Here is a 27,489-nt window from a genome sequence, read left to right on the forward strand (position 1 = left end):
GGATGGGGCTGTGGAAATGTTACTTTCTTGAACTATCTGACCAGCTGACAGTTCGTTAGCCTGAGATAAAAGTGTTGCTGCCTTGAAAACATGAATTCTCACTCAATTCTCACTGTTCAGGTTTATCTGCTCCCAGATGCCCAATCAGGTTCTTCAGAGCATCAGCATCATTGATACTCCTGGTATCCTGTCTGGAGAGAAACAACGAATCAGCAGGGGTAGGATATCTGTGTGTGTGTCTGTGTGTGTGTGTTGGCTGCCTAAAGGAGGCACCCTACTCTCAGTTTGTTGTGTTGTTGCATAATAGCCCTTGACATTCCTTCACTTCCTCATATTGTATTAAGTCAGTGAGCAGCTGACCTCCACAGTTTAATCTTAAGGCAGTTTGTCAATTAGTCTTCTGTTAAAGGAAAAGTCTTTTTTCCCCGTTTTTTTTCTTTGTTTTGACTAAGTCGAGTAAAAATGTATTAGCTTCATGCAACATGAATTTTCTTTTCTTTTCTAGACTGAACGATTAGTCAGTTTTTCTTAAAAAGATTTTGATAAATACTGGCCAGAGTTTTGCACAACCTCAAGACAAACAAGTCTAAATCTCCATCAAACGTTGAGGTCCAGTGTTTTAGAGTAAAATTCCTTTAGAACTTATGGATCTTACCTGCTGATCAATCCTCTAGACAGAGTAACTGCGCTAACATTTAACCTAAAAGGTTCTTGTGAAATACTGTATCTCTCTTTTCTGTCTCACTTCCTTTTTTGTCTCACAGTCTGTTTCCTCTAGTGAATCAGTGCTGCTGATGTGTGTTTATAAATGCAGATCTGAAACCAAAGACACTGATTCGTAGGAAATGAATTCACGGGAGCAGTTACACATCTGAAAAATCTTGACCTGACTCGATATATTTGGTGCCAGGGCTCAAGCGATTGTCAAAAAATATTTTAAGAAATTTCTATTTTTTTTCCTCATTAAAAATGTCTGTTTTCTGTCCTGAATGACAAAAATCATATTATCTATTGGAGAAAATGTGTGACAAGAACCACGTAGTACTGTTTTCTGTTTTGGTTACTTCTAGTTTAGTTTCCCAGGACTAGGTTAGGGGAGAAACCTGAATCCAGGGGCCTGCCGCTGGTTATGGTCTTCTTCCTCTTTTGGTTGTTTTAGCCGGGGCTCCCATTTCTTTTTTTGCTATTTATTCTTTTGTGAGTAACTACACACCCTTTATTAAACGCTTGATAAATTACAACAACATTCTGTATTTATGGACGGTAACAGTAAACTGAATGCAAGGTTTGCACTTGTGTAACTGGGCGACTTTATATGCCAGAATTACTAACGTACTGCTTACCATGTATAATATAAAAATGTATTCCATAAGGTAACAATCTGTATTGATTTTAATGCATGCTGTTGGGTCAAAAATGTGGGAAAATGTGGCTCCCACAGTTGTTTTTAAACCAGCACATAACATTATCTGAAGTTGGTACTGTAGTGGTCTAACCAGATAAAAAGAGCCACCTTTGTGAAACTGAAGACTCTGGTTTTGTGCTCAGCATACCTCACTAACCCATTACACTTTGTTATGGTTAATTCTGTCGGCTTTCACAACACAAAATCAAAATGAAAGAAAATGGAACAATGTGAATTTCCATTTAACTTCCTTATTTTTAGTTTCAGCAGCGTAAGCAGTCATATTTCAAAATGGACCAACATTGGTCTTCATCTTTTTAAACTGTAAGAAACTGTGTTAACCCCATGTCTTATCGTCTATCTGATACTTTGTTCTTCAACACTCTGGCTTTATTTAGTCTTCTCACAGACCATATGCCTAATCCTGTCTTCACCTGTTTTCATCTCTTTTCTCATGCTCTGTGGATTAAAGGGATGCTATCTACACTTGCCAACGACATCTAACAAAATCTCCTTTGACAGCCAGCCTTTAGATAAATGTTGGTGAAGTTGGCATCAAAAATGACACTCCTTGCTGGAATCATTACCAAATCAACCCTCAATGAACAGATTAAAAAGATTCAGTGTGGCATACAACGGCTTGTAATATCAAACACCTCGTGATGTGAAGACATTCCACCAGCTGATCTAAACATGTTCACTGGGGAGCTCGATATATGATAATGTATTCATTCATTTAAAAAATAAAAAGCAAATCAAATGTGCTGCATTATTCACTACAGGGAAAAAGAAATAAGTACCCAAACCCAACACTGGTCACTGGTACACTGCCAAATAATGGCTAACATGTACAGTCTATGGGAACAATGATATAACAAAAACAGGAGGGTGTTATTGTATAGATATGTATAAAGTTTGCTAGAAATTTGTCCAAACGAAGAACTAAAGATGCAGCCTTCCACAGAATACATGGAGGTTCTTTAATATAAATAATGAATATAATATTTCATTATGCATGTCCTTGATCCCGTCTTCCTTCTCTCTCCTCAACCTGTTGCAGCAGATGGCTCCGCCCCTCCCTGAGTCTGGTTCTGCCGCCGGTTTCTTCCTGATAAAAGGGAGTTTTTCCTTCCCACTGTTGCCAAAGAGCTTGCTCATAGGGTCTCATATGATTGTTGAGTTTTTCTCTGTATGTATTATTGTAGGGTCTACCTTACAATATAAAGCGCCTTGAGTCAACTGTTGTTGTGATATGGCGCTATATAAATAAAACTGAATTGAATAGAATAGAATATTTCATTATATTGAGAAAATATCTGAACTGAGTACTAATATCTATAACAATCATCTAAATTTCTGTGAGCAAAATAATGACAACATGCAATGATTTGTAATAATGAAAAACTTTAAAATTAGTCTGTCATTGGTAAAAAGTACAAAATTGCTTTTATGCTATTAAGTATATCATTCTGCTTTAAGGAAATGAAAGGGTGTCTCTTTTCTGAGTAGATGCTTGTGCTGTACTAAGCTCTACATTTTACATCCCACGGGTATCTTTGCTGAAAGTTTTATATAATAGCAGTGGTATGTTGGGTGGAGAGCCAGAAAGTCACATAGACTCAGACCATATACTGAGCTTTCTAATGCTGTCGTGCTTATAGCACAGGACTGTATGATTCAGTGGGAAACACACCTGCTAATGTTCATAAACGGTCACAAAGGAGTTCCCCAGGGAACCAGCAGGGAGTCCTTTTAAATTGTATGTCCTCAAAGTAGCCCTTTACTTCACAGTTGTATGTATTGTGGCATGCTACATTGTCAGAAATGCCGATGCTAAAGTTGTCCAAAGTACTTGGAGCTCCCAGAGGGAAACCTAGAGGAAGATCCATCTGGTATAAATGAGACATTTTTACAAATCTGGCAAATGAAAGTCAGCAGAGAACAGGAAGGATATGTGATTCTGATTACAGCTGCACTTAAGTTTTGTTGTGGAAGATCATCTGTCAGAATCGAGTGGTTAGAGAGACAGTGAGAGTCAACAACAGTGCGTCCAGATATCAAAAATGTTAAGGAGGTGTGCAAGCCTGAATTACCAAACTTGCAAATAAGGCACCAACTCGACTTTGGAGGCAACAAAAGTTGACATTTAATGTTGTGGGTAGGTAGTCTTTAGTTAGATTGCTTGAATATTTTAACCACTGAAGTGCAACATTGTTAAAACAAAGACACACATTAGGGCAACTACATTCTCCTGCTCAGCTGTATATAGTCAGGAATGGTTTATCATAAAATCAGCTTTATGAAAACAGTTTTATTAGATGATGGCGTAGATCCACCACTTAACATGTAGTGGATCTAGTAATAGGGATTGCAGCATATAGCAAAAATCTACCAATCTAACTTCGGTGCATTAACTAGACTATGTGTTAATTTTTTATTATCTATATTAGAATATTTTTGTAGAAACAAGTTTCTCCTTTTATTGCAGAATTCCCGATTCCCTTACATTGAGTCAACCTTATGAATGACACCATTACTTGAACAGCTCAGCTGGGCAAATGGAAGGATGGATTCAGCAATGGAGGGATGGTGGATTAAAGGGAGGGAATGAGGGCCACAGGAAGCAGTGGTGGGGCTTTCCCTCCATCTGGAAGCATTTAGGGCTGCTCAGCTGAGCCTGAATTCCTCTTGAAGACTTTTGACGGGCCAACTGTGACTCAACATGAACGCACATAGAGACAGCATCAGCAATAGATTAAACTTCACTGCGCACATGCTGATGGCAAACTGTCATGCCGCTGCTACTGCTCAGGAATGTTTCATCTGATTAAGTTACTTTGAGCAGTTTAAAATGACTGAACAGCTCTGTGTGTGTGTGTGTGTGTGTGTGTGTGTGTGTGTGTGTGTGTGTGTGTGTGTGTGTGTGTGCTGCAGCTGCCTTCCAGCACATTGAACATGTTTTGACCCACTTCAGACCTCCTGCTGTGTAGACATGTGGCCTTTATGTTTTTTTAGTCGGGCTTCATTTAAGATTTGTTTCGGCAACTAAAGCACCTGTATATTAGACATGTATCATATAGATATTTCGTATTTGTATACATATTTTATCTTTTCTGAGTTCAACACTTTGTATCAATAATGCAATTTTTGCTCTGGGTATAAAATAGAAAGTTCCTTTGCTGCACCTAAAAACCAAAAAACTGTAATTGATTCAAGAAAGTCCCCTGTGCATCTCTGTGTCACTAGCAGGGCTTCAGAGGATTACTCTGTGTCAATCTCATTTGACAACTTGAATGTGTGCATATGCATGGATATCAAACTTGTGCAGGTAGCAGCCTTTAATTTGTCAAGCATCATCACTGCTAATGAAAGGTGACTTTCATATTGTGAGGCCTAATTAACATTAATGAAGTTCTGCAGTTTGACTGAGTGCATTTTTATAAAATAACAATGGGTAATAGGATTAGTAAGGAGGAAGAAAGGGCAGGTATGAAGAGAGCGAAGAGTGGAAGGGAATCACTCCACCTGTGGAGGTATAGAGTTGTCTTGAAGAGAGAGCAGATTGGGAAAACTATGGGAAAGAGTTGTAGAAGCTTGGTTGAGGAGAGAAGTTATGATTAGTGAGGACTAGTATGGCTTCATGCTGAGAAAGAGCACTACATATGTGATGTTTTCTTTGGCAGTGTTTATGGAGAAATACAGAGAAGGTTAGAAACAGCTCTGCTGTGGTGCATGTGATGCTGGTGCCAAGAGAGGAAGTGTGGTACTGCAAGAGGAAGTCAGAAGTGGCAGAGAAGTATGTGACAGTAGTGTAGGGCATCTATAAGGAAAATGTGTGGTAGGAGTGACAGATGGATTCAAGGTAGGGGGTGGGATTAAATCAGGGCTTCTTTATTGGAATGGTGATTGAAAAGCTACCAGATGAGGTCAGGCAGGAGTCTCCAAGGACTATAAAGTTTTCAGATGACATTCTGATCTGCAGTGAGAGTAGGGAGCAGGTGGAGTAGAGCTTGGAAAGGTGGAGATATTCTGTGAAGAGAAGAAGAATGAAAGTAGGTAGAAGCATCTGTGATTGAAAGTGAGGATAGATAAGTTTAAATACATGGAGATACGTCCAAAGCAATGGAGAATGCACAAGAGAGGTGAAGAAGAGAGTGCAGGCAGGGTGGAGTGGGTGGAGAGTGTCAGGGGTGATTTGTGACAGTAGAATGCCAGCAAGAGTGTAAGGGAAGGTTTACTAGATACTTGTGAGGCCTGCTATAATGTATTGTTTGGAAACGGTGGTATTGAAAAAAGACCGGAGTCAGAGCTGCAGGTGGCAGAGCTCACGATGTTAAGATTTTTTATTTTGTGTGACCAGGATGGACAAAATTAGAAATGACTAGAGCGGAGGACAGTGTGCAGAATTCCTCATTTTGTCAGTGAGATTCACCCATCGTTGTCATCTCAAGTTTCGAAACAGCAAGATGGCAATGGGTTAAAAGCTCAGCTGAAAGCTTTATATTGGAAATCTGCTAACTAATGGGTGTCTACTACCTACCACCATGTGCCCCATTCACCCTGATTCTATTCTCTGTGCTTCCTCATGTCCAAAATAATGGATTTGACGTATGATTTGCAAATATAAACTTTCAAATGATTGAGGGAGTGATTTAGTTAAAGGAGGAGAGCTGGGGGACACTTAAAACAGGAATACGTCGACTGTGAAGGGGTTGGCAGTCAGTGGTATGGCTTTTGCTTTTGAGTTTTTGCAGTGGTAAAATTTTCCGATCTCAAATATACTTCCATGCAAATGTTTGTGGGAGTTATCTGTCTGTGATGTCATAGAGTGGATAGTTATTGGAAGGAAAAACAATAACTATCCTTTCCATTTTATAACAAAAGTCTGCTCTGCCTGTCTAGTGTTTCCCTGAGCACAGAGCATGTTTTATGGACACATTACAGCTGCATGTTTGGCAGAGACGCTGGCTTGTGGATTGTCTACAGGGTGGAGTTGATGTTTGCCCACAGGGCTCTGGTCCCATGTGTTGATCTCCTGCCAGTCTGTCATCAGTGGGTGGAGTCTGATTGGAGTAACAGAGTTCTAATAGGAGCATTAGAACCTCTTTGTAGCATTCACACACACACACTGCCTTTAATCAGTGGATGGACGTTGCTCAATCATCATTGAGGTGAATGCTATAGTGTGACATCGACATGCCCCAAGAGTGAGAATTGACTTGGAGCCTGACTGTCTCTTGCTGAGCTGCTAGCATGTGTGCAGGTAGCGGTTGGCACTCTGGCCAAGATCATATGACTGAATCATGATTAATGACTGAAATCTTGATTTCCCTCCTATGATCCATGGTCTATGCTTCTTTGTATGTTGGACTCCTCCCAGTATCAGGGTGCTTGTATCTTTCTGTCCTCTCTCAAAGATGTGTGTATGGGTTGTGTGTGTGTGGGGATAAATGGTTAGTAGATTGATTCATATATAGCACCTTTTTTACTCTACTTGAGCACTCATAGCACTTTATATAACATCATCCACCCACCCTTTTTTCTCAGCAAGGAGCAATTTGGGGTTCATTATCGTGCCCAAGGATACTTGGCATGGAGGGATTGAACCACCCCAACCTTCTGTAAGTAGATGACCTGCTCTACCTCCTCAGCCACACAGCTAAAGCCAGCCCATTAAAAATTGCTGTTGAGCCAGGTGGAGGCTGCGGCTTGGCTGTTGTAAATAAGTTTCTGAGTGCAGACTGGATAACTGCATGGACAGCAGCATCTTGACCTCCTGCTGACAGCCACCTCGTCCCTTTGCATGCCTCTTCTGCAGCCTAAAAATAGCCAATCAGCTGCTTGTAAAGTTGTTTGTGTGAGAACCATAAACTGAACTGCATTAGTTTATTGTGTGAGCTGAATTGTATTTCTCATATCTCTATTACCACAAATTAGGGCTGCTCAATTAATCGAATTTTAATCACGATTACGATCTGGGCTTTCAACGATCATTAAAAATGACTGAGCCGATTATTAGCCCCTCCCTCATTTATCCGCGACACCTTAAAGGCCGGTCCGTGAAAATATTGTCGGGCATAAACCGGTCCGTGGCGCAAAAAAGGTTGGAGACCGCTGATTAAGAGGACCCGAGGGAAGCTCGGAAAGCTAAGCAGAAGTTATTTGGAGAGGAGAGTGACTGCTGTTGGTTGAAAAGAGAGGTTAAAAAAAACTTCAGTGGTGTTGCACACTATTTTATATTATTTTTTAAAGTCATTGTTAACCCTTTAAATCCGGTCAGAGCAGCACGCTCCGTTTTGTGTAACTATTTTTAAATCCCTGTAGAACCTGAACCGTGTAAGCTAGCGCAATAATTTGTTTTGTATATGAAACCGGAGGAGCTGCACTTACATCTTATGCCATCAGCTTGTCCTCGGTCACGGTTTCCTTCCACATACAGCTTTGCAAAAATTGCATAAAAAGCGCTTGCAGGAACAAAAACATAATATTCCAGAAACATGCTTTGCCGATCCGATCAGCTGTTCGTAACACTTCCCACAGTGAAACAGATGTCAGCGCGAACTATCACATGTCCGCCATTTCCTGGCCGAAACCGGAAGTGACGTCATTTTCGCGGAAATGTAGTTTTTTACTTGTAGGCCTTAAAAACCTATACTGGTCATGTTTGACTTTTCTGAATAGTTTCTGGGATGCTTAGAACTCAAATTGCACTGCTGGAAATAGTTTATTTTGATGCACATGCTGTTTTCTTTGCAAATTTGCATCATATGATTGTTTTTTCGTTTTTCCTGCAGTATATATAAAAATTTGTGTATCTCCAAAATAAAACTATGAAGACACTCAAAATAAATTTCCTGTTGTTGTAAACTATTTTTTGCAACTTTTTTGTATTTAAAGTTTTGAGGGATAAGCCTCTTAAATTTCTCCAAGTAGAAATATATGTTAAAAAAAAAAAAACTATTTTCAATTTTTTTGTAGTTTATTGCACTTTTTTGCAATTAATGTAGTTACTATGGACTTAATGCATACATATTATTAAAATATAACAGTTGTATAGCAACTTGAAATGCTCCCACAAATGGCACTACAACATGTAAAAAAATAATATAAGCTCTGGCGGACTTGGTTCTATGGTAGGTCTTAAAGGGTTACATAAATATCGTCAAATAATCGAGATCTCAATTTCAGTGAAAATAATCGTGATTATCATTTTTGCCATAATCGAGCTGTTCTTTTTAATTAGGAGATCAGGTTAGATAATTGTCGTTAGGTTATGCCTAGGGTAACCCTCGACCAGGGACGTATCATCACTCCTAGTTGAACTTGTGAACTTGTGATAATTACTTGCGGTTAGTTAGATATTAAATCTGTTACTTCCTCCCAAAGCTAAACTTTAAACTATAAATGCTGAATTTTGTGGCCACAACTCTCAGAATGTTTAGTCTTGCAACTTTTGTAACATCATGAAATTCTCATTACAAAAAATGTTAAACCTTCATGATGTGTTGTCCTTTGAATGGGTGTAATTCTAACTGTGTCACAGTCAATCACCCTTTTGATTTGCTAATGTAGGGTAAGTAAACCTGGACAGCTCTTGGGTGTATGTGTTTAATTATGTGATCATTACAGTCATTCTGAAAATTAAGATTCTTCATAATATGAGATCATCAGATTGGTCTCTTCCAGCTGTAGACTTTAAGTCTTTCTATCTAAACAACAGCTTAATTGAAAAAACTTACCTGCAGTTCTTCAGCAGATGTCTTCTTTTATCTAAGAGTCACCAAAACACTCATAATTAATCCAATGTTGGATTTTTTTCATTGGACAATGCTCCTCAGGGTTGACAGTAGTCAGAGTGAATTTTAATAGCTTGACATTCAAGGTTGTATTTAGCTTGTTTTCCTTTAAATCCTAATAATTACTATTTCCTCATTGTTTTTGGTGCCATTCCCTCATGTAATGCACACTTGTGACATTGCCAACATGTACACAAAGGCAACATCCACCTCTGCACTGTGGAATAAGTAATAATTCACTATGTTCCAGCAGTGCAGGGGAAGTAGACATTTAAGGAGAAGGCATTTCCGTTTTTAAATGAATTGGAGCATGTGAAATAATCAGTTGTCCTGTAATAGAACCAGAATGGTGAATGTGAATGGTGATGACAGGAGGTGGAAACAGACTTGCAGGGCTCAGGAGACCTGCACAGAAGCCATGGGGAGAGTGACAAAGCAGTGGCCCTTTTTGGTTCTCTTGGCAGCTAGTGGGGCCTCCATAAGTTGGGCTAGTGCCAGCACATCTGGTAGATGCTTGATCACATTGGGGTCTTGGAAATTTGGACACCAGACCAACCTGTTGGGCTTTTAATTGACTTTAATAATTTGGTCAGGTTGAACAGAAAGATTGGTGTGTAATAGCTTTTAATGTTAACTAAAGCCATTGCAGTGTTCTAGGTTTTGGAATTTACACATTAGAAATGCTGATGGTAGTCCTCATTAACCTTCATAATATGCATCATCAGCAATTGTACATGTGTTGTGTCCACAAACAGTCAGATGTTTGTTGCCCCGAAGTGATGTTGTGAATGTAGGCAAAGTGGGATGCTCCACTGTTGTGTTTAATTTGTGAAATTCAGCTGATAGGCTGGTATCCAACCTCTAGATCATTTTTACCTCCGCCAAGGAGGTTGTGTTTTTAAACACGATAGCTTGAAAAGTGTTGAATGAAATGTGATTAAACTTTGTAGGGGCGTACACTGGGGTCATGTTAACAACCCATTGGCCTTGGTCGACCGAGGTCTTCAAGGCAAACTTGATGATTTATATGCTGAAATTTTGTTTGTTGAAAAATACCCCGGTGTATTGTCAACATGTAGAGAGTACCATATAAATGTTTAACCTCTGATATCATCTTTAGGGTCGATAGTTTGATCTGAAGGTCAAAGTGATACAAGTGCTATATAGAGCTATTTAAAACTATGTTTCTTAATGCCATTGTTTGTATTGGCAACATTTAGGTCTATAGGAAATGGTATGTCTATTGTTTATTTTTCAAACTATTTTTAAAATGCTACTGTTATTGTTTGTATTGGCATTTAGGAAATGATACTGGTAAACTTCTAAATATCACAATATAATTTTATCTAAATGTCATGTCACACTTGACCTCTGATCTCATTTTTAGTCTTCTGCCTTTCTTTCAAGTTGACCCCAAGATGGGTTACATATTTAAGGAAGTCAAGAGAAAGAGAATTAATCCATAAATAAAAAAATAATAAAAAGTATTTATACTTAAAATTATGTCAGGTGCATTAAAATGTTTCAACAGGGCAAATAACGAAGGTTTGCCCTTGCTTTTAATACACTAAAAGCATGTTTAAAGGAAACAAGGAAAACAAAATAAATATATTCAAAATACAATACTGTTCCCTTAAAATTAAATACTGCCCAGAGATGGAGCTGCCGTGGTGGTTTGCACTCTCAAGTACTTCTTTTTATTTTATTACATTTAATTTATTACTCTACATTTTATTATTATGTACATTTTTACTAGGCAGTACATTTTTGCTTATTTGCTTCTTATTGTATTTCAAAAATTTTCCAAATGTCTGTTATCCATTAGACCTAAGGTTGATGAAGTGGCAAACACATTTAGAAGAAAAGTATGAATGTTTGCTGAAGGTGTTTGTACTACCCATGTGTTCGGGTACACTGGCTGTGGTCGATGGTGCTCTATGCACACTCAGCCAGCTCTGGAAGCCATGTGTTCAGTGTAAACTGTGCACTTTAGCTCTACCTGTTAAGACCTGGACAAATAAATATGTTTCCCAGCAACCTCAAAGTGAGCAGGAGGACAGTGAATTACGGAGAGCTTCTGAGAACCTTTTTATGCCTGATTTATTGTGCAAATCTTAAAAGCACTGCATGGAAAAATATAACAAACTAACTGGAATCTCCCTTTCCCTTCTTTGATTGATTGATTGAATCTTTATTTTGAACATGTTGAAAAAGTATAAAAAAAAAAAATAGAATTAAAAGAGACAAATGAACAAAGCAAACAAAAAAGGAAAACGAGCAACCACAACTCCAAATAACGTCCATGTTCAAAAAGGAGCAGGAAGAAGCATAAGCTTATTTAATCCCACCCCTTTTCTTCATACAATTCACAGGCCTTCTTATACAGTCCTATGATAAATAGTATAAATACGTTTTTACCTCCTTTACTCGTCTTCTAAAATCCTAAAATGACACATCCTTAATAAGTGGCTGTACTGTCTGAAGCTTACCAACATCAGCTAAAATAAGGTAGGTAAGGTGGAAAGGAAAGGTCCTAAACTAATATTTAGTGAGACACAAGATGGCAAGTTACTGTTAGAACATCTGGCTAACATCGGAATTGAGGACACAGCACTCAAGTGGTTTACAGCCTACCTGTCTGACTGGAAACAATTTATTCAAGGCAAGATTATCCGACTTCTCGCGTCAGTCAAACATGTTGTCCCTCAGGGAACAGTGCTGCGGCCTTTATAATTTATCTTCATCCTCTTGGAAATATCGTCCACAATTTTGGTATGCAATTCATTTTTCATGCAGATGACACACAATAGTATTATTCTACAGAACCCAGAAATTCTCTTCCCCCTCCTGTCCTCATATCCTGCCTACAGGCCTAACCCTTTGTTGTATCTATTGTCAGGTCCATGCTTTCCATAGTGTCAAAGGTTTTGGAATCATCTTGGACAAACCCCTCTCCTTTACCGCCCACATCAGTCATGTCTCACGTTCCACCTTCATTACATTTCTAGGCTTCACCCTTTTCTTTTTTTAATTCAGCACTCAACTCCGGGTTCATACTCTGGTCACCTCTCATCTGGACTACTGTAATGCCATTCTCTCTTCTGTCGGGTGTAGATGGTGCAGAACTCTGCAGCAAGAGTCCTCCTTATGTTTCAGACCTCCTTCACCCTTACACTCCTTCATATACCTTCTGCTCAGCTTCAGCTGCTCCTCAATGATTATTATTATTATTATTATAATTATTATTGTTTCCATTAGGGCATTTTACTTTTTTATACTTGGTGATTTGAGGCATCACTGCGCAGAAATGATTGACAAGCAAGGCAGGACAAAGAGAAGATCAAAATTACTTTTTGTCCCTTCAACTGAGGGTAACTATTTTAACCCCAATGCATCTATCCGTAGATACAAAGTAACTCAAGTTAAAATGCTGTATAAATATCTTTGTGAAGGGTTTATATGGTTTCTAGTGCAGAAGCACTGAGTACACAGCAAAAGGAGAGAAGTGCTGGATACCAGCCCATTTACCCAGTAAAGACAAGTAGAATTTAGTCAGATATGTAAGCAGGAGTAGAAACATTTCCTTCTGCTGCAGCAATCTTCCTGTTTGAGTATAAAAGCTCTTGAGTTTTCAAAAGTGAGGTCAGTGTCACCCAGTTTCAGATGAACCACACCCAAATTGCTATATATCACTTTACACACACACACACACACACACACACACACACACACACACACACACACACACACACACACACACACACAGAGAGAGAGAGAGCCAGAGAGAAACAGAACTGTTTTGTGGCTGTTAAATTCACTATGAATATACCTACATCGGGACTACTGTATGCTAAAGTGAGGGAAATAATTATTTGATCTCGTGCTGAATTTGTAAGTTTTAGAAGGAAATTTAGAAAGAAATTAGTACTCTCTAAATTTTATGGTGGTTTCATTTAAATTGACAGAGACAGAATATCAACCCAAAATTCAGAAAAAATACATTACATAAAAGTTTTACACTAAGTTGCATGTCATTGAGTGAAATAATATTAGATCCCCAAGCAAAACATGACTTAGTAGGCAACTTGGTGGAGAAACCCTTGTTTGTAATCGCAACAGTAAGAAGTTTCTTGTACTTAGTCACTAGACTTGAAGAAATCTCAGGCAGGATTTTTGCCCACTCTTTACAGAAACTCTCTAAATCCTTCAGGTTTCTTGGCTATTGTTTGGCAACTTGAAGAGCGCCGTCCACAGATTTTCTTTAGGACTGAGGTCTGCAGACTGGCTAGGCCATTCCATAACCATAATTAGGGATGGGTATCGTTTAGGTTTTATCCGATACCGGTGCCAAACCGGTACTTTTGAAACGGTGCCGGTGCTCAAGCGGTGCTCAAACCGGTGCTTAAAGAATGGAGAACACAAAATTGGTCCAAAAACCTCTCATATTCAGCTGTTTTTTGTAAAAAGATAACAATGTTAGCCTTTTCTGCAGCTATAGGGCATATATGGTATCATTCTTGGCTGGAAGCAGTGCTTAAACAATGGAAAAAACACAAACTTTGTCCAAAAACCTCTCATGTTTAACTGTTTTCGATTTTTTTCTTTGGTCATTTTAGCCTTTTTGGCCAGGGTGAAGGGAGTATCTGCCATCAAACAAGAAGACAGCCGCATGTAACAACGACGGTGTTTGCTAGTTCACCTTACATGCATTAATGTAATAACGTGGTTAGCCTACTCAACGTAAATTACACACGAACAACATTAAGCTACTGACGCAGAGAAGAACGGCTGCTGCTGCATCATCATCCTCATCATTTCTGCTACACTGGCAGGGCTAGGGGCCAGGACTCTCCTCTTCGTGTTTTTGGGGGATGTTGCTAACTCCGGGTCCGATAACAGGCACCACACCCGCAGTAGATGTGCTCGGTGTGAGGTCTCGCAGCAAGCTATCAAATACGGCGCATTTCTCGGCTTTTAAAAAAACGCTATGCGTCGCCAGGTTTTTCTTCGGATTTGAGGTGTTACCTCCTTTGACAGTATCACAGTATCAGCTTAAAGCACTTGTTGCAGGCTGCTGAGTTTGCATATTTTGCTGTGAAGCACAGCCAGACTTTTGACCGCTTCGCCTTGGGCATTTTTAATCTGTAGCTCTGCTCTAAAAGAACGTACGTACCTGGACCCGCCTACTATCCTCGGAAACGTAAAATGATTGGCTAGAATTCAAAGTGTATGACATCTCAGGAAAAAAAAGCACCGAAATGTGCGCTGCTTTTCGGTCTGGTTACTACCGTTTATGTCAGAACCGGTGCCATCATGGCACCGGATACCGGTACCCATCCCTAACCATAATGTACATCTGCTTTGTTGTCTTGTCAGTATTTTTTTGGGTCATGGTCATGCTGGAAGCCCCATTCATGACCCATCTTTAGGACCCATCTTCTGTCTGAGATTTTACGGTGCACGACCCCATCCATTGGTACGTCAGTGTGGTGGAGTCATCTCTGTAGCCTTAGTAGAAAAACAGCCCCAAAGCATATTGTTTCCACTTGAAACATGCTTGACTGTGGGGATGGTGTCCTTTGTGTCATACTCTGCCTCATTTGATGGCAAAGAGCTTGGTTTTGGTTTCATCTGACCACAGTGCTTTCTCCCAAGCATAGTCTTATGGTTCAGGGTCGGGAGTATCAGATTGACTGATTGATTGATTATTTCATTCATTCATTGACTGGTTGATTCTAATCTCTGTAAACCAGAATTATTGCTGGGTTGTAGGGGATCAAATTCCTGTTCCACTCAATAGTGGTGCACAAATTACACCTCAAGCCAAATGTAATTTTCTTTCTCATCAGTCAAAATTATTAGACTTTGTTATGCTAAGTGTTCATTTTCCAGAAATGATCTAGAAATGGGAACTAGACTGATCCTTTTGTTTGTCTCCCTGTTGCAAGGTTATGACTTTGCTGAGGTCCTGCGTTGGTTTGGAGAGCGAGTGGACCGGATCATTCTCCTCTTTGATGCACACAAGCTGGACATCTCAGATGAGTTTTCAGAGGCCATCAAAGCTTTCAAGGGTCAAGACGACAAGATCCGAGTCGTCCTCAACAAGGCAGACCAGGTAGGAGAAGCTGAACAAATCTAACATGAAATTAAACTCTGCTTACCTGTGTCAGTCTAACCTTAAGCTCCTCCTCCTCACCTGTTCGATTAGGTGGACACCCAGCAGCTCATGCGGGTGTATGGCGCCCTCATGTGGTCACTGGGGAAGGTGATCAACACTCCAGAGGTGGTGAGAGTTTATCTCGGCTCCTTCTGGGCCAAACCGCTGCAAAACACAGAGAACAGGTGAGATACGTTACTTTGTCTGTTTGTTCGCAGGGAATGATGCTTTTTTAATGAAGTTAGACATGAGAACCTCTTATCTATGATTCATAATTCCAAACCAACCCATCAATTTCATCCTCTGACTGAAGCAATTTGTTTTAGTTCCCACCCCCCATTTGTCTAAAGACAAATTTTGGATGGAATTGAAAAACTAAGCTTGGAGCTACACAGCATGTACACAGTTCATGTGTTTACACATTAAAACATGTAGAACAGGTGCTGCAATTAAAATTGATTATTGCTTTCTCAAAAGAATTGATTGCACAAGTGGAATTGAATGAAAAAATAAATATACTATAATAATATAATATGATAGATGGTTGTAAGAATGAAGAAAACTGTTATTCATATGTTCATAAAATAATCTAATTTAGTTATTTAACCTTTCTCCATGATGTATGTATTGTTTCATCCATCCATCCATTTGTTCGTGTGTTTACTCATTTGCTTGTTAGAGTAGGATTTCTTTCTCCATATACGTGTCTTACTTCATTCATTCATTGATTCATTCCTGGTACTTGTCAGGCGTCTGTTCGAGGCAGAGTCTCAGGACCTGTTCCGGGACATCCAGAGTCTTCCCAGGAATGCTGCTCTCCGTAAACTCAACGACTTGATCAAGAGGGCGAGGTTGGCCAAGGTGAGACAGGAAGTCACACGTTGTGGTTGGAGTTAACTTTCAGGAATTCTAGACTTTGAGGAATTCTAGGAATACTGTGGAATATTTGACTGAGGATCACTGGGATAGTGTTTCCAACTGGCTAAATCTATGTTTAATGGAGGTGTCCTTGTGAGAAAATGGTTTCTAATGATGTCAGCTGTTGTTTCAGCCTTTCAAATGAAGAATCGAAACATAGATGTTTTTTATTCTGGGGAAACAGGAAACAGAAGTGGTATTTAATTTTAACACTGATGTGGAAATAAAGCCTGAATCAGACCCTAATCCTGAAACCAAGCTTACAACAACCACATGAATTCAATTTAGAAGAGTTTTTAATATATTTTAAAGAACTAAATGAGATAGAAAACATGCGTCACACATATCATGCAGGGCTTATATTTTGCCATCACTGTGCTGGTGTGGGTCTTTTTTTAGATATAATTTAATTTTATATTCTTGCTAATAAGAACATGGTTGTATTTATGTATACAGCCAGAGGGGTCCTATAATTTTCAAAGTAGTCCTACGTTAAGTAAATAAAGAAAGGAAAACTGTAATTCAGCTCAATAATTGATGTAACAACAATGTAACTGCAGTTAATTTGTTACTTGGTGTGTTTTAATGTTTCAGACTTATAATTTGATATGAGCAGGTCTGACTAATAAATAAATAAAATGAGCTTTAAAAAAATTAAATCAGGGCCTTATTGTTTATTTGGTTATAATAATGTAGAGCTATCAAACAGTTAACGGTTTAACTTTAACTTTAACCGAGCTGCATTTTTGCTTATGGTCACCATAGTGGGGGATACAGGGCATATGCTCAGCTCAGTATTTGGAACACTTGTCCAGCCTGGTAGAAGCATATAAGAAACAAAGGGCTTTTATTTTGTAAAAAGCCTTCTAGCGTACACCACATAGAACGAAGTTTGAGAGCATGTAAAATGTTATTATATTTGAAGTAGAGATGGCACGATACCACTTTTTTTATGTCCGATACCGATACCGATATCATAAATTTGGATATCTGCCGATACCGATATGAATCCGATATAGTGTTTTTTAATCAACAAAACTGTTTTTTAAAATATCTTGCTGCATTTTGCAAGTCTGCAAGTTCATACTCAAGTTTAAAACAACAACTACACTAAAGCTATTCTGTTATACCTGTATACAAAAAAAATATTTCATAGTTCAGCAATACTGATCAATCTAATAAACCATCCTCCCTATTCTGGTATTTTAAAGAGTACTTAGCGTAAATATTAAGCAACCTAACTAATAGGGTTCCAACTCCCAGCAACAACAAAAAGAAATAAATAAAAAATAAGGAACCATCCCTCATGCGCCACCTCATGATGCTTAATCGACGTAATCAACCTTAATTTGATGCAGTGTGAAAAAAAATGCACAGAAATCAATTATTTTTCAAGAAATATTAAATAGATTCAACATCTTTCTTCAACAAAATTGCAGACTGCACAGATGGTACCTTCCCAAAGTAAAAAGTACTATAGCTTACTAGGGTATATATTAGACTTAATAGTCACTATATACAGTAATTGACTTCTGTTCATTTTACATCAAATTAAAACTTTGGGTGTCAGATAATTATTTATTAAAAGCTCGACATTTTAAATGAGAATAAGAAAGAAAAGTATGTCTTTGTGCCCCCTTTTCCCTGTTCATGCCCTATCGGCCCCCCTGGCTAAACTTTGCTAGATCCGCCCCTGCACAGTTACCAGCGTCAGCTACGTAGAAAAAGATCTTGGTGTAGAAAGAAATATTAAATAAATTCTAACAACAGCTTATCAAGCTTAAACGTTCTGCTGTTGTTCAGCCGCTGGTTTCCTCTTTCTGGTGCAAAGTGGGCCAAAAACAAACAAGAGACACGGACTCGCGACAGAAAAGCCGATCAGCTGATCATTTAAGCAGTTTCACGATTGAAGTAGCAGCCGGAGAGCGAGAGGCAGTCGCTTGTTAAGCTTAACGTGGGAATGCTTTACAAACATTCAGAGATGGACTTACACACTTGCTTTACTTCTCTCGGGGATAACTTTGTCGGAGATGAAATGCCAGGTTGCTAGCGAAGCTCCACATGCTATCCAGACCACCGACAGGTCCGGCATGCCACAGCTGCTCTATCACGTGATGCATACTGCTCGACTGCTAACGTTCTGAGGTGAGTTACGGCGTGTTGCAAGTTTTGCGAGGTGCTTTCGTGATATTTAATGGATCGGATTACATTTTTTATTTTTCTCCGATATCCGATCCAGTAATTTAGGTCAGTATCGGACCGATACGTAATATCGGATCGGTCCATCTCTAATTTGAAGTATAACAAAGATCAAGTACTTCAGGTACCACTATATTTTTGAGCAAGCAAAGAGAAGCAGGTTAATAACATCAATCATATTAATATTATTAATCTCTGTAATGTTTCGTAATGTACAATGACGCTCAAGTTGATTTGATCGTCTATCATCTCAGGAGATTCAGTGTGAAGTCACAGCCTCTTCCTCCGTGGTTGCTTCTTTTTTCATAAGGTATTTATGTGGGAAATTGCGAAGGCTGCTGTGAAAACTTAATAGTGAGGCACATCCAGCAGCTGTATCAGGTCTGTTGTGTTGTTATACAATGAGCTGGAATCTGTCCTGAGTGAGCGATCCACACCAAGCACAGATGTGTGTTTAGCTGCAAAAGTTCTTGAAATGACACAATCCTGTGAGGTTTAGCAACTTTGTTATGGTGCATATTTCAATTATCAGCTAAACAAAGGATTTGGCTGCTCTCTACTAACATATGACAAGTGCTTTCTAGTGGAAACACTGCGATGTGATGTTTGTGGTGTGATAACGTTAAGCCACTGATGCAAAGGAAATAATGGGATTTGTAGATGTTTTTGTTACAGTTACAAATGACAGTTTTGTGTTTGGGGTTTTTTTTGTACATTTGAAAATGAAATGAATCTAAGCTGTTTTCTCACACATGTAGTTATGTTCAGCACCCAGAAACATGCCAAGGAGTCTTTTTAGTTTTGTTTTTCCTTCCTCTGTAACTTTTAATAAATGGCACTCATGTACTCTGGCACTTTGCCCTCAGAAATCCCATGACCTCATTCCCTCACTGTGTTACTCCTCCCTTCCTTCCACCATCATTATGCCTTTGCCTGTGTAACCGATGATCCTCCTGCACTCCTACATTCCTCCTTTCTCCTCCTGTTTCTTCTCCTCTTCTAATCCATCAGTCACCATAAGTTCCCCTCTGACCCAGCATCTCATAGTTTGTTTCTCTCTCATCCAAAGTCTCAACACCCAGACTTCAAGCTATATTTTTATTCCAGCAAGAGGAAACAGCCTGAGATTTCTGCATTATCCATTTCATTCCATAATAAAATCATATTTAAAGATTTAAACAAAGAATATTTTGTGAAATATTCTTTGTTTTTATGTTGACAAAATGTCGACGTTGTGGTTGTTCCATGTAAAGATTATTTGTTTTTCTTTACTTAAATCCAAATGATTAAAGTTAAATTTGTGAGATGTCATCTCACAATTTCTGATTGTTTGAATTTTCAAATCTCATTTTATTAACCTAAACACATGAGAGTATGAGCTTCCTTGACCTCCATGGTAACCTGTAGCCCAGATAGCAGACTTCCTGTGTTGGTGGTGTGATTAAGGAAACTCTGTGTAAACAGTGCTGTTATTGAACGGAGCTCTGGCAGCGGGAGGGCTGTGACCTTTTCCTTTTGAGGATCTATCAGGGTAGTGTCTTCTGTGCCGTGCTGTGTGTTACACTGGTAACACAGAAGAGTTAAAGGGGATCAGTCATAAATAACTTCGGTTTTGTCTCAGTTAAGCGTTGCCATGTACTCAGACTTCTTCTCTGTTTGCTTCCTCACTTGTCCTGAATTTTGGCTTTTTTTAAGATTTAATGAGCTGAATTAACTTTTGTGATCAGTTTCAATCAGCTTTCTGATGCAACACTTTTAGTTTCATTCCTCTTCTTTCAATGCAATCTCAAATGTCTCAAAGGAAAAAAGCTGCCAAAGCTGCCATTAAAAGAAACTTTAAGTTTTAAGGCACAGAATTTAGATCTGTGTCCCCTCCACGGCATTTTAAAATGCTTATGATCTCCATTGCTTTCCTGCTTGCAGGTGCATGCCTACATTATCAGCTACCTGAAGAAAGAGATGCCATCTCTGTTTGGACGGGAAAAGAAGAAGGACGAACTGATCCAGAGACTCCCGGAGATCTACACCGTCCTACAGAGAGAGCACCACATCAGCCCTGGAGACTTCCCCAATGTCACTAAGATGCAGGTACGTAAAAGCCAACACAGTAGCCAGCAGTTCCCAAAGACCTCTGTGCAATTAGACAGGAGTCATCTCCTGCTGGTTATTAAAACACACACACACACACACACACACACACACACACACACACACACACACACACACACACACACACACACACACACACATATATTTTGGACCTGGATATCCTGAGAATATTTTTACTCAACCCAGATAAAGTCTGTTAATCACTTTTAACACAACAAAAAGAGACAATGTAACTGTAACTGCCAATTTTAGAATAGTTTTTTGTATCACAGTCATATCACAGTAACAGTTTCTTGAAACAGAAGCCGCTCGTACCGTACGGGAAATGATTTAATTCCCTGTTGAATTTGACAGTTTGCTCACTTCCAAAGAAATGAGCAGTCTTCTAATTTTTTATAGCAGTTTTATTTTAAAGGAGAGAGACAGAATGGCAAATATACAGAAAAGAAAAGCGCATTACTTAAAAGTCATGAATTGGTTTGCATGTCACTGAGTGAAATAAGTATTTGATTCTGAAGCAAAACATGACTCCTTATACTTCTTTGTAAGTGAACAAATTTAAAAATTCAGTAGTGGATCAAATAATTATTCTTCCCTGACTCTAGAAAATTGTGTTTTAATTTGACAAATAGGAAGCATCACATAGGAATAGTAGTGCTATACTTCTTGCCCACTCGGTGGAATTGTCATTCTGAAGTGTATGTCTCCTTTAGAGTGGCAGAGTTTGCAAATGCACTCTTGGACACTGGCTGATAGACCTGGAGCACTGGGTTTAATATAATCCCTGTCCCTGTTTATGCAAATACAGGAAAATCGTTGTTTAGTAAAAGAAAACCTGAATTTAAATGATAAACAAATGATTATAGCATTGCATCATGTCATCATGCGGAACAACGTGTGATCTGAAGAAGAAGAACTGTTTTCCTGACGTCAGGGAAGGTTTTAGCTGCTGGGACAGAATGAACTGAACTGCAGCTGCTCTGCTGGGCCGATAGAGAGATGCTGCACAGCAAGTGTGTGTGTGTGTTTCCCTCAGCGAAACTTTGTTTTTATTGGATTATTGTCAGAGAAAATGTTTGAGATTTTTCACTTCCCTGGTGAGATGTCCTGAAAAAGAGCCTGTAGTTATTTTACAAATAGTTTTCTTTAAGCAGCGACACCAGTAATTAAAATGAAGGCATAATATGGTACTAGTAATTAGAATTCCAGAAAAATGTCCTATTATGTTAAGTGAAACTTTTATATGTCATTCAAAAATGTGTAAAATTCATAGATTTTTGTACAGAAAATTGCTAAAACACACTTACCTCTCTGAAAATCCAACCAATGTGCAATCGTGCTGTCAGCGTGTTAGTAAGGCCCATTTAGGCCTTTTTATTGGGCTGTGGTTATTTTGCTTCTGAATAAAATATATATCATTAGTGAGGCTTGGATCTCATTAAAATGTAAAAGGACTGTGAATGGCTGTGGCTCGGGGGTAGAGCAGGCCCTCTACTAATCAGAAGGTTGGTGGTTTGATCCTGGCCAAAGTTGCTGTGAGTGCTCAAGAGTAGTATAGAAAAGCATTAAATAAGAATCAATCCATTACTCATATGGTAGTTACTTACCAACCATAAGTGAAGCACGACCCTGTAACTAGGAGATCAGGTGACCCCTGCTGGCCAGTAAAACAAATTCAGGTTTAAGGTTCGTCTGCTTTACTTCACTGTGAGAATCTCTGACCATTTTTATGTATAGTCAACAACAGGTGTAATGCTCAAAACAAAAGGAATCCCAGTGTTTTGGGTGGTGATTTAAAATAAACTACATTGATGACAGCAAACTCACTAAGTCAAGGAATAAGCACACAAAACAAGAAAGGTAAACAACATCTAAACCTCAGTTTGAACCCAAATTTCAAAACCATAATGCCACTTTCTAAAAAGCACACCCATTTCCCTGAACTATAAACACTATTCCCCTGCTTTACCATATGAGTCAGATGTGGTGGACTGTTACTGCAAAACTCTACACACAAATCCCTACATTTGTCAGTGCTGACACCATGTGGTCACTTCCGGTGTGTTCACACCGAACGCGATAGACGCCCCAAGAAAGCAGTCAATAATGTTAACTCACATAAGCACAGCTTTAGCTCAATCAGCACACAGTTAACAAAGTGGAAACACTAGGAGTCAAAATGCATCACACACCAATCAGAAACTTTGATGGATAGTCAAAAGGGCCAAAGTCAGCTCACTCAGGTTTGAAACAATGGATCCAAAGACATGCATAGGAAGAGGTCAAGGAGGAGGAGAAGGAGGTCTAGGACACCAGCAAGGAGGAGGTGGAGGAACATAATTGGCTATCGGGCTATTGTAAATGTCCCTGGTCAGCATGGAGGGAATGTCACTCTGTGCGCAGCCATCAGCCAACGAGGGATACTCCACCAGCATGCCATTCTAGGACCCTATAACACTATAGCTCCTTGCTTTTCTTGATGGTCTGAGACAACATATGTTCCAGCTGCACTACAGGGAACCTGACCCTGGCCTGACCCAGACCACAGACAGGATGCTGAGGTGGACTAATGTTTTTGGTGTGTGTTGTACTGTATGGTACATGAATAAAAATGTGCCACTGTATATACATTGGTTGCATTTTTTTGTGTTCATCATGTGAAAAGGTTTTTGAGGGGAAGAACCACAAGCAACATAACTTACCAGTTTTGGGAATATTGTTTTACATTTATTGCACCAATGTGTACGACTATGTTGTTGTGTGTGTGTTTTTGAGGCCTTGTGTGTGCTGTCTGTGGGCAAAGTTTGATTTTTCAGCAAGAGTGAATGGTTTTGAGTGTAGATTGTTCAATATTGTACAATACTATGTTTGGGAAATTGAGTGAGATGATTTGTGTTTACTGTTTTGGCAATATGAGATATAATTTCAGAAATTTGTGTTTAAGCAATCGATAAAATCTGGAATAAATGGCAGACTGGCGGGGGAGGGGGTCAAAAGTTTAGTGACTAACATTAATCCCACATGCAAATATCAGTTTGCTGTAATCTTGTGTTGAGGTTTGTGGCAAAAAAAGAAAATGTGCATAGTAAAGCCTTGCAGAAAAGAGTCCAGCTTGCATTCCTTTTGAAAGCTGCAAGCTGGAGCAGAAAGAGCAAGCCACCATGTTATGATAATGTGTTCAAGTACCTCATCCAAAAATATACCACAATTTTAAAGGCTTCATTATCTGTCATCGTTGTAGTTGTTTCTCTGAGTGTGAGCTGTAAAAGTAGTTAGCAGACGTTAACCTGTGTCTCTTCTTCTCCTCCAGGACATGCTGCAGCACTATGACTTCAGTAAGTTCCCATCTCTGAAGGTGAAGCTGATTGAGAAGGTGGATAAAATGTTAGCCTCAAAGATTGCTGTTCTTATGGCGATGATCCGGGAGGAGGAGGCCAAGCAGCCTCCTGCCATGGTGTCAGGTGGTGCCTTTGAGGGCTCCCAGGATGGGCCCTTTGGTCAGGGCTACGGTGAGGGGATCAGTGCTGGGGCTGACGCTGAAGATTGGATTGTCAGCCGGGACAAGCACCGTTACGATGAGATCTTCTACACTCTGATGCCTATCAACGGCAAGATAACTGGCGTCAATGCCAAGAAAGAGATGATGAACTCTCGGCTGCCCAACACTGTGCTAGGGAAGATCTGGAAGCTGGCCGACTGCGACCAGGATGGCATGCTGGACGACGAGGAGTTTGCCCTCGCTCAGCATCTCATCAAGATCAAACTGGAGGGCTACGAGCTGCCCACTGAGCTCCCCAACCACCTGGTGCCCCCATCCCACCGCAAAAACCCTACTGCAGATGCCTTGTACAATCATATTGAGGACTAGAGTGCTCACAGGACGCCAAGCAAGCTGCTGAAGAGAGACTGAGCAGAGAAGAGGTGTAAAAATGTAAAGAACCATCACAGGTGAACGTGTCTGCTGCTGCTCGTTGAACAAACAGGAGAACAAATGGGCCACCTAATGCTACACAAGGTCAAAGGGTAAGGTTTTGTTGGATACATTCACTAAGACGATGCATTAGAGCCCAATAATGCTTGACATTTTCAGGCAGCAGTCAAACAAAGCACTTTTATTTTGATAATATTTTACATAATGAGCATTTCAGCTGATTTAATTGCATTAAAGAAGAAAAGTGACAAAGTTCTTGTATAATATAGCCACATTTGCCTAATTCTGGTTTCACCATTCACTTTAATTTCTGAAGGACGGCAAGTTCATATTCATATATTCATGTTTAACCTTGAAAACCGACTATCCGAAGGTAACAGTTAGTGCTAGGGTGCAGTTTATTCATTTTACTGCAACATATTTCAAAGGACATCACTTGCACAAAACTTTAGATGCAAGTTTAAATGCATACTTGCTGGTGTTCATAATATCTTTCTGGATTTTTCCCCATCCTTTAAGCTGTTCCGGCTTTATCCTAAAAGGTCTTCACAGTTACACAACAATGACAGTTATTCTCCTTCACAGAAAAACACTGCTAAACTGACTGAAACACCTGGCAGTCCAGGCTGTAGCAAATCTCTATTCTGTTAAAAACATTTGTAGCACTATGGAAACTTCGTCTTTAAACGCTTTTAGATAAAAAATACCAAAGATGTGTCTTGATGATGACATTATGCAAAAAATAAATAAATAAATAAAATAAGTTAATGAAATAAAAATTAATAAAATCTAACATTTTACGCAATCGCAATGGCTCCAGCAGCATCACAACAAACTAAAGCTGGGGAGTAAAAGCTGACATAGTATGTATTGCAATCAGAAGCTGTAACATAACTTTATTCCCACTCCATGTAGGCCTCACAGTGAGGTCAGAGGTCATAGTCTGCAGCTCAGTGCTAATTTGCTCACAGGGATAGACAGTGTCCTGAAATGCAGTTGTCAGTATGTGCTCAATTGATTCTGTTTCCTGACATTGTAAAATGAAAAGGACAGGAGGAGAGCCATGACCTCTGATCTTATAATAGCAAGACTGAAAACTTCAGCATCTGGTCTTAACATCACCATTCAAAGAAAAATTTTAAACAGGAAACAGAGTTTGCAGGAAATAGGTTCGTTGTCTTGTTATTTCTTTCTTCTTTTCTTTTTTTAAATGTCAAATTTCAAATGAGATTACATCAGAACAAAATAAGATATCGCAACACATTTTTGCATCCCACCTGAGACATAAAACACTCAACAACATAACCCAAACCTAAAAACCCAGCAACAAAATTAGCAGTGACTTCCAACTATTGGTTTGAAAAACAATTAGATAAAATTATAGAGGATTTTTAACAGATAAGATAAGTGGGAGAAGGTAACTCATGCGGTTTTTATGGTTAAATAAATGTCTGAAATTGTACTTTCTGATATATATAAATGAATTATACCTTTAAAACCACAGCAGATGTAAAGGGAAGACGTTCCATATCAGTGCCTTTTCATTTCAAAGGCTTTTAGTTTGTCAGAATACATTCTTTTAATTTGACATTGTCACCATGTTGCTGTTTTTAAGTTGTGTTTAAAGGCCTCTGTTCCTATGACAGGACTGTGGTTATCCTTGAGGTTTTTACAGGAGGTCTGCTGCACATCAGTGCTTTTAACATGCAACTGTCAGTGCATTTAATTTCCAAGCCCGTCTACAATAAATTATATTCATATGTTACTAATACTGTTTTTAACATCCATTTTCATCTGCTTATCTAATTCAGGGTTATCATATAATGTAAGTTAAGTGTAAGGTTCAGTGCCCTTAAAAGGAGGAGGAGGTGGGGTGGAAGGAGTTGTCACAATAGGCAAAAAAGTTCTTTAGTTAAAGTTTGAGGAAGATGACGGTTTCCTTAGATGTGACTTAAACTACTGTGGAGATTTTCTGTAGTTTTTTTAAAATGTAGACATCCGATTTCTTTCCCAAAACTGAACCATGTTATTTCAGTAATAATAGGAATAAATAATTTAAAAAATGTAGATATTTTTCTAAAAAGTCAAACCTTAATGCCCTTAATTCCATCTCTCCACCAAGTTTCATGAAGTTCAACTTGTTTGTTTTTTTCTGCAAACCTTCTTTTGTGCAGATGAACAAACAGCAACAGGTTCCACCTACTTAATGAGGGTAATAATAATTCCTGCATAGCACAGCTTTTGTCTTTTCTGTCTGTTATTGGGGCAAAGACTGGTGGAATTGCTAGATTAATAAGTGTCATGTACTGTTTTTGCTCAGCAGCCACACAAAGGCTTTCAATCTTCCAAGCAAAAGGGCACATCTGCAGTCACTCTCTGTCCCTGTCTATAAAAGTGAAACATGTATGAATCATGTTATGTTTTCTGTATGATTTTATCCGTCCAGCTGTACATGTAGTGAAAAGGTCAAACTTCCATTTACCTGAATGTAAAAGTTTTTTTTTTTCTTTTTCAGCCGGATGTATTTTGTAATAATGTTGTTCCAGTGTTGTTCTAATGCATTTCCACCTCTCATCCTGTTAGCAGAGCTGGAAATGAATAAAATTAATAAAGTTTATTCAGTACATGTACTCAAGGTTCCAGTGTTTTGTTTTTTGGGACTTTATTATAACCACATTTCTCAGACAGTTATTTTTTCTGTTTGGAGTTTGTTTGTCTATATAATAGAGATGGCACGATACCACTTTTTTTATGTCCGATACCGATACCGGTAAAAATCATTCTTAAAAGTTGATGCCAAGCTTTCAACACAATCCTCTTCTCGGACACCTACTTTACCTCTGGGCCAGGTTTTACCCAGATTTACTGTAATATTACTCAGAAATCACAGTAAACTCATATTCAGTGCAATACAGTCAATACACTACAATTATGTTTATTTCAAAAATTCATTAAAAGTCATCCTGAGTAGTTG

At 39.0% G+C, this 27,489-nt stretch overlaps 1 protein-coding gene across 1 annotated transcript in view; it reads left to right on the forward strand.

Annotated features, from left to right (window-relative positions):
• ehd4 (EH-domain containing 4) overlaps positions 1–27,145 on the forward strand; it is a 36,341-nt gene extending 9,196 nt beyond the window's left edge. The window contains exons 3-8 of the mRNA XM_086274386.1: positions 121–218; positions 15,150–15,316; positions 15,410–15,543; positions 16,108–16,219; positions 20,399–20,563; positions 23,895–27,145. Coding sequence (XP_086130512.1) covers positions 121–218; positions 15,150–15,316; positions 15,410–15,543; positions 16,108–16,219; positions 20,399–20,563; positions 23,895–24,452 — 1,234 coding nt within the window. The 3' untranslated portion in view covers positions 24,453–27,145. The remainder of the gene's footprint in view (positions 1–120; positions 219–15,149; positions 15,317–15,409; positions 15,544–16,107; positions 16,220–20,398; positions 20,564–23,894) is intronic.
• The last annotated feature ends 344 nt before the right edge of the window (positions 27,146–27,489 follow it).

This window comes from Aulonocara sp. 'chitande type north' Nkhata Bay, linkage group LG19 (assembly GCF_057382095.1).
Source record: "Aulonocara sp. 'chitande type north' Nkhata Bay isolate Kocher_YH1m ecotype deep benthic linkage group LG19, A_spYH_male_GT1.1, whole genome shotgun sequence".
Classification (NCBI taxonomy): Eukaryota; Metazoa; Chordata; class Actinopteri; order Cichliformes; family Cichlidae; genus Aulonocara; species Aulonocara sp. 'chitande type north' Nkhata Bay.